The 17,738-nt window shown below is 46.1% G+C and overlaps 1 protein-coding gene across 2 annotated transcripts in view; it reads left to right on the top strand.

Moving 5' to 3' along the window:
- The window catches only part of PTPN3 (protein tyrosine phosphatase non-receptor type 3), a 316,623-nt gene that overhangs the window by 105,683 nt on the left and 193,202 nt on the right, over window positions 1-17,738 (top strand). For both annotated transcript variants that reach the window (XM_006135940.5, XM_075921606.2), the window contains exon 2: window positions 13,740-13,894. In XM_006135940.5, the coding sequence (XP_006136002.2) occupies window positions 13,740-13,894 (155 nt within the window). The remainder of the gene's footprint in view (window positions 1-13,739; window positions 13,895-17,738) is intronic.

The following is a 17,738-nucleotide window of genomic DNA, read 5'->3' as shown; positions in this document are numbered from 1 at the left end:
ACCGAAACAAAGAAGTCATTGAGCATCTCCGCCATTTCCAAGTTCCCTGTTACTGCTTCTCCCTCCTCACTAAGCAGTGGGCCTACCCTGTCCTTGGTCTTCCTCTTGCTTTTAATGTATTTATAAAAGGTCTTCTTGTTTCACTTTATGCCTGTAGCTAGTTTGATCTCATTTTGTGCCTTTGCCTTTCTAATCTTGCCCCTGCATTCCCGTGTTGCTTGCCTATATTCATCCTTTGTTAGTTGTCCTAGTTTCCATTTTTTTATAGGACTCCTTTTTTATTTTGAGATCATGCAAGATCTCCTTGTTAAGCCAAGCTGGTCTTTTGCCATATTTTCTATCTTTACTACACAGCGGAATTGTTTGCTTTTGGGCCCTTAACAACGTCCCTTTGAAATACTTCCAACTCTCCTCAGTTGTTTTTCCCTTCAGTCTTACTTCCCATGGGACCTTACTTACAAGTTCTCTGAGCTTATCAAAATCTACCTTCCTGAAATCCATTACCTCAATTGTGCTGGTCTCCCTTCTACCTTTCCTTAAGATCATGAACTCTGTTATTTCGTGATCACTGTCCCCTATACTGTCTTCCACTTTCAAATTCTCAACTAGTTCCTCCCTATTTGTTAAAACCAAACCCAGAACAGCTTCTCCTCTGGTAGCTTTTTCAACCTTCTGAAACAGAAAGTTGTCTCCAATGCAGTCCAGAAACTTATTGGATAGCCTGTGCCTCGCTGTGTTAGTTTCCCAACATATGTCTGGATAGTTGAAGTCCCCCATCACCACCAAATCTTGGGCTTTGGATAGTTTTGTTAATTGTTTAAAAAAGGCCTCATCCACCTCTTCCACCTGGCTAGGTGGCCTGTAGTAGACTCCTAGCATGATATCACCCTCGTTTTTTACTCCTTTTAGCTTAACCCAGAGACTCTCTACACGGCTATCTCCTACGTTCATCTCCACTTCAGTCCAAGTGTGTACATTTTTAATATACAAGGCAACCCCTCCTCCCTTTTTTCCCTGTCTGTCCTTCCTGAGCAAGCCGTACCCTTCCATACCAACATTCCAATCATGCGTCCCATCCCACCAGGTTTCTGTAATACCAATGATATCATAGTTGTATTTATTGGTTAGCAATTCCAGTTCTTCCTGCTTATTACCCATACTTCTCGCATTTGTATATAGGCATCTAAGATACTGATTTGATCTTGCCTCCCTGTTGTGCCCTGACCCTCCTTTCTCCTTGCCATTATAGGCCGTAGTCCCCCCCATTTCCAACCCATCTCCCAGTCCCGCACATTCAGCACTTACCTGTGGGCTGGAATTTGCATTGACTATTTGATTAGTCGATAAGGGCACCTCCGTCTTTGAAATGTAGCAAGAGCCCAGCTGGTTCTTGTACATTTCAATGGAAGAAGCATTGCGAGGAGCACAAGGCTAGTGGGGGACTGCTTGAGTCCCCTGCTTGCCCTGTGCTTCCTATGGCGCTTTGCTTTTGAAATGTATCAAGAGCCCCGCATTTGCTACATTTCAAAGGCAGAAGTGCAGCCAGTTCCCCACTTTCCCTCCCCGGAGATGGTGCTTGGTGTATCTACTACCCGATAAGCTTTTGCTTATCTGATAGTCGATTAGTAAACTAATCTTTCACATCCCTAGTGAGGAGTGCAATACAATATCTATGTATCCCCCCTCCCACCTTTTTAAAAAAAAAAAAAAAAAAAAAAAAGTCCTGAAATAGTATTTGAGACAAATGCTAGTTAAGGCTGCTGGCTCTCAAACTGCCAATTAGCTTGCATTGTTTTTTTCTTGCTCCTTCAGTTCTCAGTGTTAATTTAAAATTATATTCAGTTGAGGATGGTAAACTTCTTGATATTGATCTGCAGTTTCCTATTGCAGTTTATGCAGAACAGATTGTAGTAGGAAATAGAGGATGCATTGTTTTTACAAGAGAAACTAGTAGCAGAGCTTGTAACTTTTCAATGTCTGGTTGCCAGATGTGTTTGTTTTACATCATGACTTTGTTTTAAAGTTGAAGTGGGCTATAGAGGAAGCAATAGAGTTCCTGAATTCTTCAATTCACAGAGTACAGGAAACAGGTCAACCAGACATCATTGTAATGAATATGTTTTAAGATGTGATTTTTAAAATAATGGTTCAAAATAAGTAAGAAATTATATAGCTTTTAAACAATTAGATATAAAAGCTAGTACCTCATCTCTCCTCCTCAAAAAGAAAAAGAGAAAGAAAAATCAGGAAGTGAAATGTGTGTGAGGCTCCATATTTCATTTTCATTTTTGGCCCTTTTCAGCTTACAGTATTTGAGTTGCCTGGAAAGAGAGGTTATATAGGATTGTTCTTAAATATATCTATTTTTGTATTCTGTAATTCTGTTCTACACTATGATGAATTCAAATAGTTAAGCACCAATAATGTTAATATTGTTCATTCTTGCTAGTCCTCAGAAATTGCAGTAGACTTTGCTATAGTCTTCCCTTGGAATTTTGTTTGTCCTCTATATACATCATTATCTTGGTTTCTCAATTGATTTTTAAAACTATTTTGACATGCATTCCATTCTTCAATCCCCAATTCTCACTGTTTCCTCTGCCTCAGGGGTCAGCAATCTTTTCAAACCAAAGAGACAAACTACATAAAAATTCAGAGCAAGTGTTCAACAAAGAGCTGTAAAAGAATACCCATTTGAATGACTGAAAATATACAACTTAATATTGTTGATAATTGACATAACGATTAATAAATGAAACCTTGTACTCACAGACTTTATTTAATGGGACTTCTGCTGCTTTATCTTTTCATGCGTTTCTTTGAAGTTTACGTCATAACTGGTGAAATCCAGCTTCATGCACACATTCAGGCTGTCTTTTTTGTCAACTTTTGTCAACTTATGAAAGGGGGCTGGAGAGGTGGGGGTGTAGGCGTCTGGGTTGGAGTGTGAGGGGTTCAGGGCAGGAGATTGGCGTGTATGATGAACTCAGGGCACAAAAGTTGGGGGGTGTGGTGTAGGAGTTTGAGGATGTGGTGGTAGGAGGGGCTCAGTACAGGGGGGTTCAGGTGTATGATGGGCTCAGGGCTGGGATTTAGGAGTGCAGGAATGTTATGAAACTACAGCCAGATGGAGGCTGGGTCCCAACTGGGCACTTGTTGGCCAGGTTTCATTTTTAAATCTAGTAAAATATTATGTCCAACAAAAGTTCTCAACACTGTCTTTATTATCGTAGGGGTGGGGAACCTTTATTGGGTCGGGGGCCACTGACCCACAGAAAAATCAGTCCCTCCTAAAACCCCAACTGAAACACCTCATTGTTCTGGTGCTGTAGACCTATGACTGAGGTTCAAGGCTTCAGGCCAGATTAACTCTTCTGGGGTTCCAGGATTAGTGGATTGTGAGAGACCCCTTAGGCTCTTGGGTGGGGCCAAAAATGAGGGGTTTAGTGTGTGGGACAAGACTACTAGTAAGTAGGATAGGGATAGGGGTGTAGGATCTGGGTGGGAGGTGGGCTGCAGGAAGGGGTGAGTTGTGAGGTCTGGGTGGGAAGTAGGGTGGAGGAGCAGGCTGAGGTCAGGGTGTTTGTCCAGGAGGGAGGGGCAGGAGCTGGCTGGGGGTAGGTGTCTGACTGAGGGGAGGGGGTAGGAGCAGGTTGGAGGTGTGGGGGTCTTGGTGGGGGGAGGAGATGCATGAGGGGGATGGGCGTGTAGGGGCAGGGTTTTATGGCTGGGGGGGCACTGCTGCTTCCAGGCACCGGAGGCTTTCCCCGCTGCTCCAATGGGAACAATGAGGAAAGCCTCCAGGAAGTGCTTCTGCATGCTGCTGTTCCCCCAGCTGGGGAAGGGGGTAGCAGTGTCCAGCCGCTTTTGGCTTTGGCTTCCCTGCAGGCCGCACCCAGTGGGGAGGATCTGGGCTTTCCCCCCTATAAGAAGCTGGTGTTGGTGCTCTAATCTTTCAGGGGGCTGTGAGGCAGCATGAGTACCCTGCTGTGGAGGGAGCGAAGGGGGCTGAGCTTGAACTGCAAGAGAGCCATATCTCGTGAGCTGTATCTGGCTCACGAGCCATAGGTTGCCGACCCTGTAATGGGTCTCAAAATGTGGGTCCGGATACCAAAGTGTGTTTCAACCCTGTTTTAATGAGATCACCAGGGCAGAGGCCTGGACTTAAAGCCTGAGTTCCACCACCCAGGGCCATTGCTGAAGCCTGAGGGCATCAGCTATGTGTGGCAGGCTCAGGTTACAGTCTCTTCCCCTATCCCCTCCTCGGGCTGAAGTCCTGTGGCTTGGTTTTAGTCCCCCTACCCAGAGTTCTGGAACTCTGGTTTGGGCTTTGGGTCCCCTCCTTACATGGGGCAGCAGGGTTTGGGTGGGTTTAGGCTTTTGTCCCTATTGCTGGGGTTATGTAGTCATTTTGTGAGAAGGGGGTTGTGGTGCAGTGAAGTTTGAGAACCCCTGTTCTAGTGCTTGCTCATGTTGATATCAGTTAGGTACGTTCATGCACAGTTATTGAAAGGTTTTCTCCCTTGGAGCATCCATCATGTTGGCTGTGTTGTCTCCCTGGAGTTGCACTTTCATGGAGGCTAATAGAGATTCTAGTGGACCCATCACTTCGTTAATTCCTTCTTACCACCAGTGACAGTCTTTGGAACTATGGTCACTTGCCTTGACAAATGCTTTCCCTGGTGATTGAAACGGAAATGAAGTTTTCTCTAAATAGTTATTTCATTAGTGTATGCAGCCTTCTGTTCCCAGCTGGCTCTGGGTTGGCAGGATCTGGCACTGATTGTCTCCATGTAGAACACTCCAGTTTCCATTAAAGAAATGATACGGAGGAAGGACTCTGGCCGTAGAGACCCTTGGCACTGACTCTGTGGTGCTGAAGCACGTGGACACAGCACGGCACCACTTGCATTCTCCAGTATGGTATAAGCAGCACAAGAGGGCAGACAGAGGGCGCTCACCATGCCACTACAGTGTGTCCTGCACAGGGACACCCGACCCCAGTCTCACAGGAACTGACACCATTGACTTTGGACCTGCAAAGAGGCCTATTGAGTTTGATGCTGTTGGATGTTTTTGTTTGAGAGTGCCAGGTGATGGAGCTGGAGCTTCCTTCGAACCTGGACATATTTGAAATGGCCAGTGATCGATTGCCATGATGACTCCACAGTTCACCGCCAGCTGAGATAGACCTCTGGAGACACACTGCATAGCATCATCCACAGGCAAACCTCCAGTGATGAGGTGCTGCTCCCCATTCTCCACAGCTCTGTCCTACTCGGCACTGCCTTTATCTTCACGCTTTTGGTCCTAGTTGTTAGACTCACAGGCAGAGTCTACTATTCGAGGTGCAGTCGGCACCAAATGGACTGGTGCAGACACAGGCAGAACTTGCCTCCAGTTCTGTCCATTGCAGAATCACAATCCAGGCTCCTTCACAGATGTTTCCCTCCTTCCTTGGATGGACCTGTGACGGACCGCCCCCCTCCCCATGGTTTATGAAATGGACTCGTGGACATGAATATACATAACTCAAAGGTGGTTTGAGCGAATTATTTCCTTCAACCCATCGATCTTCGTGTCATGATCTGCTGGTTCTGAGTGGTACTTGAATCCACAGTAAACTTCCGATAATCCGGCACCTATAGGACCCAGGGGGTGCCGGATTATCAGCTATGCCGGACTATCGGAAGTGGGGGCTATGAGGGGTCTGGAGTGGGGTGGGGAGATGCCACCCCAGAACCCTCATAGCCCCCCCTTCCGATAGTCCAGCTCTGCCCCAGGCGTCCCTGATTCAGCCGCTGCTGGTCAGTTTCAGCAGTGCTGAATCGGGGACGCCTGGGGCAGAGCAGCTGGAGTGCTGCTGGGTTGGTCCGGTAGCACTGCCCCTTGGCGCTGCGAGACCAACCCGGCAGCACCCCAGCTGCTCTTGGGGATGCCTGGGGCAGAGCAGCTGGGGAGCTGCCAGGTTGGTCTTGCAGCGCCGAGGTGGGGCGCTGCGGGGACCAACCCAGCAGCACCCCAGCTGCTCTGCCCCAGGCATCCCCAAGTCAGCCACTGCTGATACTGATCAGCGGCTAACTCCAGAAAGCCCGAGACAGAGCTGATTTGTCCCCGGCTTCCCCGATTCAGCCGCTGGTCAGTTTTAGCACTGGCTGAATCCGGGAAGCTGGGGGCAGAGCAGCACCAATGGTCCGGCACCATCAGGAACCCAAAAGTGCTCCGGGCAGCCGGACCATCAGATGCCGGACCATCTGAGTTTTACTGTATACCGGTAATTCCATAAACTCCAGTCCCATCTCCTGGATAGGGCTTGGGAGTTAATTAATTGGAATAAACAAGAGCAAGCACTTATAGAAAGTGAGTAACCCATTTTTCCTTCAACTACTGTTCTTTCAGATGTGTTGCTCATGCCTATTCCAAGACCCACCTGCATTCCCCTCTGTCGGAGTAGCTAGCAAAAGGAACTGAAGAGCCGACAAGTCACAGGGACCTGTATTCACCACCATGAAGGCGTGACTCCAGGGACTCCACAGTCAGCTAGGGCAATTTTTTTCCAACAACTGTGCATACAGCATGCACACACCTAATTGGAATGGACACGAGCAACATATATTGAAGAACAATAGTTATGAAAAGGTGAACAATAAGGATGTAAAATCCAGTTAAATCTGTTAACCGATTAAATGTTAAGTTTAACCAGTGAACTGCTTAAATGGGGGGGGGGGGCTGCTTTTAGCAGGGGCTGGAGTGGCCTTGCTTGTGATGCACTGGGCTCGACCTCCTACGAGCAGGGTCTTACTGGTTGATGCTTGCCGCTTAATCAGTTAACTATTCACATCCAGAGTGAATAACAGTTTTTTCCCATGCAACTGTAATTCATTATACATTATAGTAGTTTTAATTCCAGGAGTACATACAGTATTTTTGACAAGAGCCCTGGCTTATTCATTCCACACAATACATGGTGTTCACCAGTTGAGAAACATGCCATTTAACACTCTAGTTTCAGACATGCTAATTATATTTCAAAACAGTAAGCACTGAATCTGTAATTCTTCATAGAAGTAATCCTCCATGTTGCACTTAAAAATGACTATTTTTAGATGAGATTTTATTTTGTATTTGTTTCACTATGGGGGATTAAGGAAACATTACCTTTTAAAGCAGAAAAGCAGCATTTTGGATAAGGAATTGAGTCTCATTTATAAATGGCTGTTGATGTTACAAAATATACAAAGATCATTTGTAAATTGGCTAATGAAGAGTACATACTTGAGCTTATTTAGACTTGGCATATAAAATAAATTCAGTGGGATGTGAATTTCTTGTTAAACATTTTTTCAATTAATTTCTTCTGTGAAAATTTAAAATAATTAGGGGGGAGATCTGGCAATTAATGATGTTGAGATTCAAAAAGTTAAAGCTTTTTAACTGTTAAAACACAAATAGTTAACATCACATGCCAAAATATACAGATTAAATATCCTCAAATCATTCTAAGTTCTCAAATAGTATTTTTCTTACAGTGACCAACTCAGGGGTCTGCAACCACTGGCATGTGTGCCATAAGTGGCATGCGAGCCGATTTCCTGTGGCATGTGGGGCGGGAGCTCAGGCTTGCCCCCCTTTTTCCCCCCCCCCCCACGCAGTGGGGAGCCTGTGTTGGGGCTTCAGACTCAGCCATACAGCTGCAGTTGGAGCAACAGCTCTGGCTTCCTGCTGGAGGAGGGGGGCCTGGGAGAGGCATGCATCCATGGGGCTGCCCCTGCCTGGCCTAGGTGTGCAGCTCCAGGGAGCTAAGGAGCTAATAACCCCCACTCCCAGCTACAGGCCTCTTGCTTCAGGAGCAGGGTTGCCAGGTGTCTGGTATTGACCCGGACAATCCGGTATTTTCGTCTCCTGTCCTGTATTTAAAAAAAAAAAAATCAGAAAATACCGGACACCTAAAATGCCCAGTATTTTCTGGGTTTTTCCCCCTAACAGGAGGTAAAAATGCCAGACAACTGGCAACCCTAAGACACACTCGGCAACTGGGCCTGACCCCCCCCCAATCCCTGGACCTCTTGCTTATCTGGTTCTGCAGGGAAGCTGCCTTCTGGCTTGACCAAGAAAACAAGATGGCTGCCAGCAAAAAGCCTAAAGACCTGAAGCAAGGGGAAGCCTTCCCTGGGTCTTAGTGCTCAACCCCTCCCCTTTTTTCCTACCCCTATTCTCACTCTGCATGCACTTAAAGGGGCCATGCTGTTTTCATGCTGTTTTGTTTTTATTTTTGTTTCATTTTATTGTTTTGCTTAATTCTCACGGTCTTTTTTTTTTCTCAGCAACTTTAGTCCCCCCCCCCCCTCCTTTTTTTTTCCCCCTTAACAGAATTTTTCCCCTGGTGTATGTGTGTGTGTTCGGTATTTTTGGTTAAACCCTCTGGCAACCCTATTCAGGAGGGGGTGGGGCGGGGCTGCTTCTTCAGAGCTGGGACTGGGTGGCTGGTCACACATGACATGCCGGGGCCTAGGCTGCTCACCATGGGCTATGTGTGGGATGGGGGAGCCCTTCTCCAGTGCCCCTCTGTGCCCGGCAGAGCTGGAGCCAGCCCTGGGGAGCTGAGTGCGCTGAAGGCACAGGGATGTTGGGTGCACGATGGGAGAGGGCAGGGGTTGCATGAGGGGAATGGGGTGATTCTGGGGATTAGGGTGGGGGGGGGGATCATGGGACTGAGGGGAGCAAGACTGGAGCAGAGGGAAGATGAGGGGGATACAGTATTACTTTGCAGAAGCTGCACTTTCCTTTACTCCCACTTCTTTGCCTCCCTCCCCAATGAGCTATTTAGTTGTCTTACCTTTTCTATGTTACTCCTCATCTCACTGCCAAGTCCCCTCTTGTACCCTCACCCCACTCCCTCTCCTGCTGCCAAACTCTCTTCCAGATCCTGCCCTACTTGCTCTGTCCTGCATCCCTGTTCCACTTGCTGGCAGTCCTGTCCTGCACATTGAACCCCTCATTTTTGTTCCTACCCCAGAGTGTAAGAGGGGGGCCACAAAATCCACTAACTCTGGAACTCCAGAAAAGTAAATCTGGCCTGTGGGAAGCCCTGAACCTCCATCCTCCCTGGCTCTTCCCTTTACCCCGTGAGGGCTGGAGCACCAGAAGGGTGAAGTGTCTCAGCTCCCATTAAAGCAGCAGTGAAAGCCTCCATGCCAGCGAACGGTGCACCACGCAAAAACAGGAGCCCCCCCCAGCCTCTGTACCTCCAGCATCTCATTCACCCCCTACACTGCCAAGACCCCTCATGTCTCTCCTGCTCCCTCTCTTTCCTGGCCAGACACCCTGCCCCCTCCCCCTCCAGCCAGGCACCCTGCCCCCAGCCTGCTCCTGACTTCTTTTCCCCTCTTGCTAGACATCCTGCCCATTCAAGGCCCAACACCCATCTGGCATCAGCATCCTGTCCTCAGCCCTGATCCTGGTGCATGTCCCATAGTCCAGCCCCCAGCTGGTCGCAGGAAGGGCTGGTGGCAGGCTGCCTCCTGCTGCAGCACAGGTAGGAGGGATGGGCATGATTCAGTAGCAGCAGACAGAGAGAGAGGGGTTGGCAAGCTCCTGTACCCTTTCTTGCTCCTGCAGCTACTTCTGGCCAGACACCCTATCCACCCTAACCTGCTCCTGCACTCTCCATTGCTCCTGTCACTGGCTAGTCACCCTACTCCCAGCTTGTTTCGGCACCCTACCTCACACTGAAACCTTGCACCCTCACCCCCGCCTACGCCCCCATCCCTATCCCACTCATTGGCAGCCCTGTCCCACACATGTAGCCCCTCACTTTTGGCCCCATCCCAGAGCCATGGGGGGCCCACAAAATCCACTATCCCTTGACCCCAAAAGAGTTAATCTGGCCTGAGGCCTTGAACCTCAGCCTTCCCTCGCCCCACCATGGGGCTAGAGCACCAGAGCAGTGAAATGTTTCAGTTGGGATGGGGGAGCACATCAATGAGGGTTCGGGCTTTTTGGAGAGGCTTTTTTTCCCCTTCCCTTGTGTGATCCCGACCCAATTTTTCTGTGGGTCATTGGCTCTTGACCCAGAAAAGTTTCCCCACCCCTGCCATAAATAAAGACATCGTTGAAACATTTGGGTTGGACGTAATTAGGGTTGCCAGATGGTTTAACAAAAAATACCGACCCTCCCCCTCAAAAAAACTCTGTTGGGGCGGGGGAGGGGGAGACCAAAGTTGTTAAGCAAAAAAAAAAAAAAACCCAGAGTGCTGTGCCTTTAAATGGCTCCTCGCTCCCCTGTCTCCGCCGGACGTGGCAGGGGAAAATTGTCCACACTGGGGTTCCATTTCACATGTCTGGTATTTTCTGGTTTTTTTTTTTTTTTTTTTTTGGTTACCTGATGAGGGACCTGAATACTGAACTGTCTGGGCGAAAGCCGGATACCTGGCAACCCTAGACATATTTTTATTTTATTTAAAATGAAGCCTGACACACAAGGCCCCAGTCGAGGCCCAGGCCCCAACTGGCCATAGCGTTCTGGCCCTGGCCCAGATCCTGGGTCAAGCCCTGCAGTCCAGCCCCTAGCTGGCCGCAGGTAGGACTGATGGCAGCCCCCCCTCCTGCTGCAGCATGAGGAATGGGTTACCTAGGGAGGTGGTGGAATCTCCATCTCTAGATGTTTAAGTCCTGGCTTGACAAAGTCATGGCTGGGATGATTTAGTTAGGGTTGGTCCTGTTTTGGGCAGGGGGCTAGACTTGATGACCTCCTGAGAGCTCTTCTAGCTCTAGAATTCTATGATTCTAGGAGAGGAGGCCATGATCTGGCTGCGGCAGACAGAGTGGGGTTGGCGAGCGTTGCCAGATGGTCTCCCAAAAAATACCAAACACACGGGCTAAAAATTTGTTGCCTGCTACCCAAAGCAGAGAGAGGCAGACCCTGGGGCAGCACAATGGCGGGGCGGCGGGGAGGGGGGCGACCATAGGTAGGAAGGTGACTCCCCCATAGCCAGGTTTTTGGGTGTTCCTGTGGGAAGAAGCAGAAATTCCACCCCAGTCACTTTTGGCTGAGAGCCCATGGATGGCGCCTAAACGCACCTACAAAGCACCTGCGGGCTTCTCTTCTGGACTATGGTGCCACAATGGGCTTGAGCAGCGCTCAGGAGCAGGGACAAGGCATCACTCATCCTCCCCAAGGCATCACTCCTCCTCAGATGCAATCAGCTGAGGGCTCCCAGCGCCGATTGCGCGCCCCCCCCCCCCCCAGCCACTTCCCCCACCCCCGCTTCTGCACGCAACCAGAGGCTCCCAGCTGGGAGGCGGGGCTGTGATCGGTGCTTGGAGCCTCTGGTTGAGTGGAGAAGCGGGGGGGTGGCTGGGAGTCCCATCCACTCTCTTGCTCCTGCCAGGCTTCCGTCTGGCACCCATCCGGAAAAACAGAAAATACTGGACGTTACATATGTCTGGTATTTTCTGAATTTTTTTATCAGACAGGGCACAAAAACCAGACTGTCTGATAGAATACTGGGCACCTGGCAACCCTGCTCGGCCCTACCATGTTTTTGTCTGCAAGCTTCATCTTGCCTCCTTTTCTCTTTCTTTCTTCTTTTTGTTTGCTCGTGGGTGAAGTCATAGGAAGTAGGTGTGCAACAAGTAACCTTTGTAAAGGAGCCATGCAGTATTTCTGTTTGTTTAGCAGTTGTTTGCAAAGCAATATAAATGAATTAATGTGAATTAACTACAAGGAGTCCTGTAGCACCTTATAGATTAACAGATGTATTAGAGCATAAGCTTTCGTGGGCAAAGACCCACTTTGTCAGATGCATGTAGTGGAAATTTCCAGAAGCAGGTATAAATATGCAGGCAAGAATCAGGCTAGAGATAACAAGGTACATTCAGTCAGGAAGGATGAGGCTGTATTAATTTATTTTTGGGACTTTGTACAGTCTATAATATTGTCTGTTCTGAGCTCTGGGTATCTTTTTAAAATTATTTTGAATTGTATTTCCATTTAGGAAGTAAGAGAAAGGGTGTTCTTTGTAGCTATAAAACCTTGGCTTCATATTGATGGAGTCTATATTTTTAAGTTTTATGAAAAATTATAACGTTCTTTATGAATAATAACATTCTTTATGAATAATATGCATTTCTGCAACAGTGTTTTTTGAAAGAGTGACATAAACTCTAAACTTTCACTAAGTTTTAATTCTTAAAAAAAAAAAAAAGGTTAAATGAGTAGAATGAAGCTTGGATAGAGAATATAGAGTTTTTTGAAAACCATACTTCCAGAATGTATAATGAAGTTATTAGAGTTTCTAAGGTCACTTTCTAAATGCTTAGATCAGACATTTTTTGAAAGGCACAATAAGAGTACAATCCTGTTTAAAATTAAGGTGAATTACATATGCCTAATATGAACAACTTATATTGGTATAATTACACTTGATTTAAAAATTGTACAGTGTTTTCTATGAATACACTTAAATTGGTGTAAAATTGTCTGACTTTTATTGCTTTACAGTTGGCCTATATTAGGGATCTGCACAGGCTTAACTAAATTGTTTTTTTTAATGTATTTGGTTAAACCAATATAATATTTGTGTGCAAGACAGTCCCTTGCTTTGTTGATTGGCCACTCCTGCCCCACAGTTAGAGACGAAGAGCCAAAATAGCTGTGGATAGCGTGCAAAGAGCCATGTATTATATTTATTTTTATCTATCTCTCTATCTAGATATAGTACACAAAATGTAGTGATAAAAATAATGTTACAGGGCATTTTGGACAAAAACCAATAAAAGTCTCTAGTCACTTAAAAAATTCATGGCCACTCCTTAGATCTTCAGAGAACTTGACAAGAAAAACATCACATTAAAAAAAACCCCTTTAAAATACAGTAATATTCTCACGCTTAAAAAAAATAAATAAAAGGGATCCCTACCATATACTTTAAATTTAATACTACTGCCTTTAATCTTTAATGTCCTGTGAGGTTTTTTTTTTTTAATTAAACTGAACTGAGAAGTAAATTAGCACAATTTGAAGTGCCTTTTTCACTCCAGCTTGTTGATCTCTGGTATGGCTTCCTTTTTTTTTTTTTTTTTTTTTTTTTTTTTTAAACCTAATGAAGATTATGGCTTTTTATAGTTCTAAAAATTCAGGTCTGTCCCAGACTGCAAATATGTGATAGGTTCAAAAACAATAAGGGAGAGACTCATATCTCAGAATAATTGCTTCAGCCTGGAAAACAATAGCCTTTGAATTTTCTTTAAAGAAACAGTGTGAACCAGATACATGCTGATTCTTTTTTTGCCCTGGAATTTTCAATATGACATTTGTCGGCTGCCGTATTCTGCATTGATGAAGACTTTGAGTTTAAGGTGCTTCAGCCCCCCTGCTCTAACCCAATACCTCTCCCCTCCCCCCGAGCCAGGCACTCCCCAGCTCCCCTTCCTCCCCCCTCTCCCCTACTCTAACCCAATGCCTGGACCTCATTGGAGCCACTGCCACACACTTCTCCCTCCAGGCGCTAGGGCGCATTTTCAGAGCGTCCGGCTGTGAGTACTTCGGGCGCGTGGCTCCATACTAGCAAGAGCCGCATTTCTTTGAACAAAGAGCTGCATGCGGCTCGAGAGCTGTGGGTTGTCCACCCCTGTTGTGTGGAATTGTGTGTTTCTGTGGTTGTCTGAAAAGTATATACAAAATTGTTCTCTTTACTACATCGTAAGGAATATATCAAATATCCTTTTTTGGTTTACAGGTTATTCAGCAATAGTTATGAACTCCCGGTTACGAGCATTAGGTGGGAGGATAAATAATATACGAGCATCAGAGCTACCAAAAGAGAAAACGCGATCAGAGATCATCTGTAATGTCTACTTTCTGGATGGCTCAGTACAAAGTTTCCAAGTCAATGTAAGTTCTGAAGACTTTTTTTCCCACATTGGCTTAAAATTTGAGACTCGAATAGAGGATTATTAGGCAAATGGTTTATATATGGGATTGAAGATGTACATTTCTGACTGTCCTCAGAGTCATTGGTTATGAAGTGAGTATGTAAATTTGGTATTTCAGCACTCTTTCAATTACTATTTGATGTTAATAAACTTATTTCATACAGAATGTGTCCAGGAGTAGGATTGCTTGGGTGATCTGCGAACTGACTAAAGCTTCGTTTTTGTTGGATGTCACCTGCTGGTGGTGGTGGTGTGGGTGGGGGGGGGGGGGGGGGCATTTTCTCTATCTTTGTGGTGGTGGTAACAATGAAGGAGGGTGTTTTAGGGAGTGTGCCTGATAAACATGTACAGTTATATTGGTGCTTGCTTTCTTACAGAAGCGGGAATGAGCACTTCTTTCTTTTTTTTTTTTTTTTCCAGTACTCTTTTATATTAGTGATAGAAATGTAGCCGTGTTAGTCTGGTGTAGCTGAAACAAAATACAGGACTATGTAGCACTTTAAAGACTAACAAGATGGATTATTAGATGATGAGCTTTCGTGGGCCAGACCCACTTCCTCAGATCAAATAGTGGAAGAAAATAGTCACAACCATATATACCAAAGGATACAATTTAAAAAAAAAAAAAATTAACACATATGAAAAGGACAAATCACATTTCAGAACAGAAGGGGGATGCTCTGAAATGTGATTTGTCCTTTTCATATGTGTTCATTTTTTTAAATTGTATCCTTTGGTATATATGGTTGTGACTATTTTCTTCCACTATTTGATCTGAGGAAGTGGGTCTGGCCCACTAAAGCTCATCATCTAATAAACCATCTTGTTAGTCTTTAAAGTGCTACATAATCCTGTATTTTCTTTTATCTTAGAAAATGCTTGGCAACTTCCTCTTTCTCCCTGCTTATACTAATTGGATGTAGATGGTGGGTGGGAGAAATAGGAGCATGATCTAAGAGGAAGTTTGCATTCTCAGGCTCCTGCACTTCTGTGGGCTGATTTTCGGTAAATAGAATTTGAAACTCAATCATATATGAGAAGTTTGCTATTATGAATCCTTCTGATTTTTATTATAGCTTATTTGTAGAGTAGATTTGGCCTGAGTAAAATAAGGATATTAGTGAACGGTGTTAAAACTGGCGTTATCCTTCATGAAAAGTGAATGTACCAGTTCCAATGGCCAATTCAATTTGCAGGGAGTTAGATTTTCCTTTTTGTTAGGAATGAATTGATTAGCCATTTTTTTTAAAAAAAGCTGCATTATAATTAAAAAAATACTCTGAAGAACAACAACCTTCTCATATAAAACCCTCATTATTGAAACTGATGGCTTTTATCTAAAGGAAATTATCAATTTATTGCAATAAAACAAATCAATTAAATAACCTGGACAGCTGTATCCTGCAAAATTACTGTTAAAGCTTCTTGTCATAAGTAATAAACATTAACTGTCTAATTACTATGGCTGAAAGTATTGATTTTCCTAATCAATGTCCTTCCCAAGTATCCAAAGATCAGGATTTGGTGGTGATGTGAGAGTTGAACTATCCAGACATCTGTTGGGCAAATAATTCAGATTAACCAACAAATACTTGGAATGAATTGAAGATAACTTTTTACTACAAATGTTGGAGAGAGCGATTAGGGCAAATGTCATTCTGGGATGTTATAGCAAGAGAAGAGAGTAATTCTTATCTCTGCTAAGCACTGATAAGGCCTAAGCTTGAGTAGTGTGTCTAATTCTGGGCACTACACTTTAGGAAAAATTAGCTGGACTTACCCAGCATTGCTCGGGAAACTGGAGGAACAAAATTTAGGAAATTTATGAAAGGAGGGAACCCTGACCCGGAGGACCCGAGGAGCCACAGACCCTGGGGGCTGATGGCTCCTGGCCCACACCTGACCCTCTGAGAGCAGCAGGACCCTCCTCCCCCCAGGACCGAGCCCCCGGGAGAACAGTACACACAGTCATGTGGCCAGTAGCAAGGGGACTTCTCTTTGCAAAGTTGGCTCAGGGATCCACCTGCCCAGCCTTGGCAAGCAAAAGCTCAGAGCTCACATCTAACCCCGATGGCTGGAACCCTCGGTCATTTCCTACCAGCGATGGTGCAGGTCCATTCTAGGTGGTCTCAGGGTCCTCTGTTGCATGTGCAGCTGCCTCTCACTGGGGCTCCTCCGGTGCTGGTAGCTCCCAGCGGTCTCCTGGGTCTCTGAGTCCCATCTAAGTCTCTGTCTGGTATGTCTCCTCTGGTGGTCAACCCAGACTGAGCTGTGCTACTGCCTTATATGTTACCTCAGCATTTTGAGCATGTCCTGTCTGGGTAACGGGGCAGGATTTCCTCCACTCTCAGAGTTTTAACTCCACCTGATTCAGTGCAGGGTATGTGCACCCTGTCACAGTAGGTTGTTTAGCTGTTGCATTGTAAAATCGTTGTAGAAACAACACGGTGTAGTTCTTACAGTAGTGTATCTAGGTGAGATCAAAAATAGGTGGAGGAGATAGATCATTATACTATCCTAGCTGCATTTCAGTGTAGTAAAAAAAAAAAAAAAAAGCAAAATCCTGATAGTGTTATCTCACTAAAAATCCTAAACAAGGCAAACTTCCCCCCCACACACATTAGCGAGAATAAAATATCTTTTTTGATAGTGAAGCTGTAGTAAGTTACTAAATAGCGTGCCAATATGTCTCTCGCTATGATTAAACAATTCTTAGTGTCTTTTTTGAGTGATACAACACTATCCTCATCTACATTGATTTGCATATTATATATTTCTTTGTGTTTATATATTGTAAAATGTGATTATTTCAGACTGATGGATATCCAAATGTATGAATTAACAAACTGCTTAGATTTTCGTAACCAATATTACTGTATTTACTGTGAAGACCTCTAAGGTAAATGTCACTTTTATGGTATAGCACAACTATTCAGTTGTTACTTTGTTCTTTTTAAATGGAAAATTCTGTTTCTCTTTTTCATAACATGGCTTACCATTAAAAAGCATTTGTTCCTCCTTCTTTCAGTGATGGCGCGTTTTGTATTCCACTGAGGGTTATGCATGTGTACCTAGACTTTGAGTTATTCAAAGTAGTATAGGCAGTCCCCGAGTTATGCGGATCCGACTTATGTCGGATCCGCAGTTACGAACGGGGCCGTTCCTCTCCCTGGTCTCCAGCAGACCAGGGAGAGGAAGCAAAGCGGCGGAACACGTGGGCAGCGGACAGGGCTGTCCGCTGCCCACGCGCTCCGCGGCTTGGCTCTGCTTTGCTCTGCTTTTCCCCCCCCCCCCCCGTCCCCCTGGTCTGCAGACCAGGGGGACGGGGGGGCAAAGCAGAGCCAAGCTGCGGAGCACGCGGCCAGCGGACAGCCCAGACGCGTCTGGGCTGTCCGCTGCCCGCGTGTTCCGCCACTTTGCTCCCCGTCCCCCTGGTCTGCAGACCAGGGGGACGGGGAGCAAAGCAGAGCAAAGCCACGGAGCCCAAGGGCAGCAGGACAGCCACAGCGCGTCTGGGCTGTCCCGCTGCCCCCGTGCTCCGCGGCTTTGCTCCAGACACCTGTGGTACAGCAGCTGGGGCGCTGCCAGTTGGTCCCGTAGCGCCGCTCTGGGCGCTACTGGACCAACCCAGCAGCACCCCAGCTGCTCTGCCCCAGGCGTCTCCAAGTCAGCCGCTGCTGAAACTGACCAGTGTCTGACTACAGGAAGCCCCTGCCCCGGGCTTCCTGGAATCAGCCGCTGATCAGTTTCAGCAGCAGCTGACTTGGGGATGCCTGGGGTTCTTAAGTTGAATCTGTATGTAA

This window comes from Pelodiscus sinensis, chromosome 2 (assembly GCF_052426305.1).
Source record: "Pelodiscus sinensis isolate ZL-2025 chromosome 2, ASM5242630v1, whole genome shotgun sequence".
In the NCBI taxonomy this organism is placed as follows: Eukaryota; Metazoa; Chordata; order Testudines; family Trionychidae; genus Pelodiscus; species Pelodiscus sinensis.
This window is presented reverse-complemented; position numbering and strand designations above follow the sequence as displayed.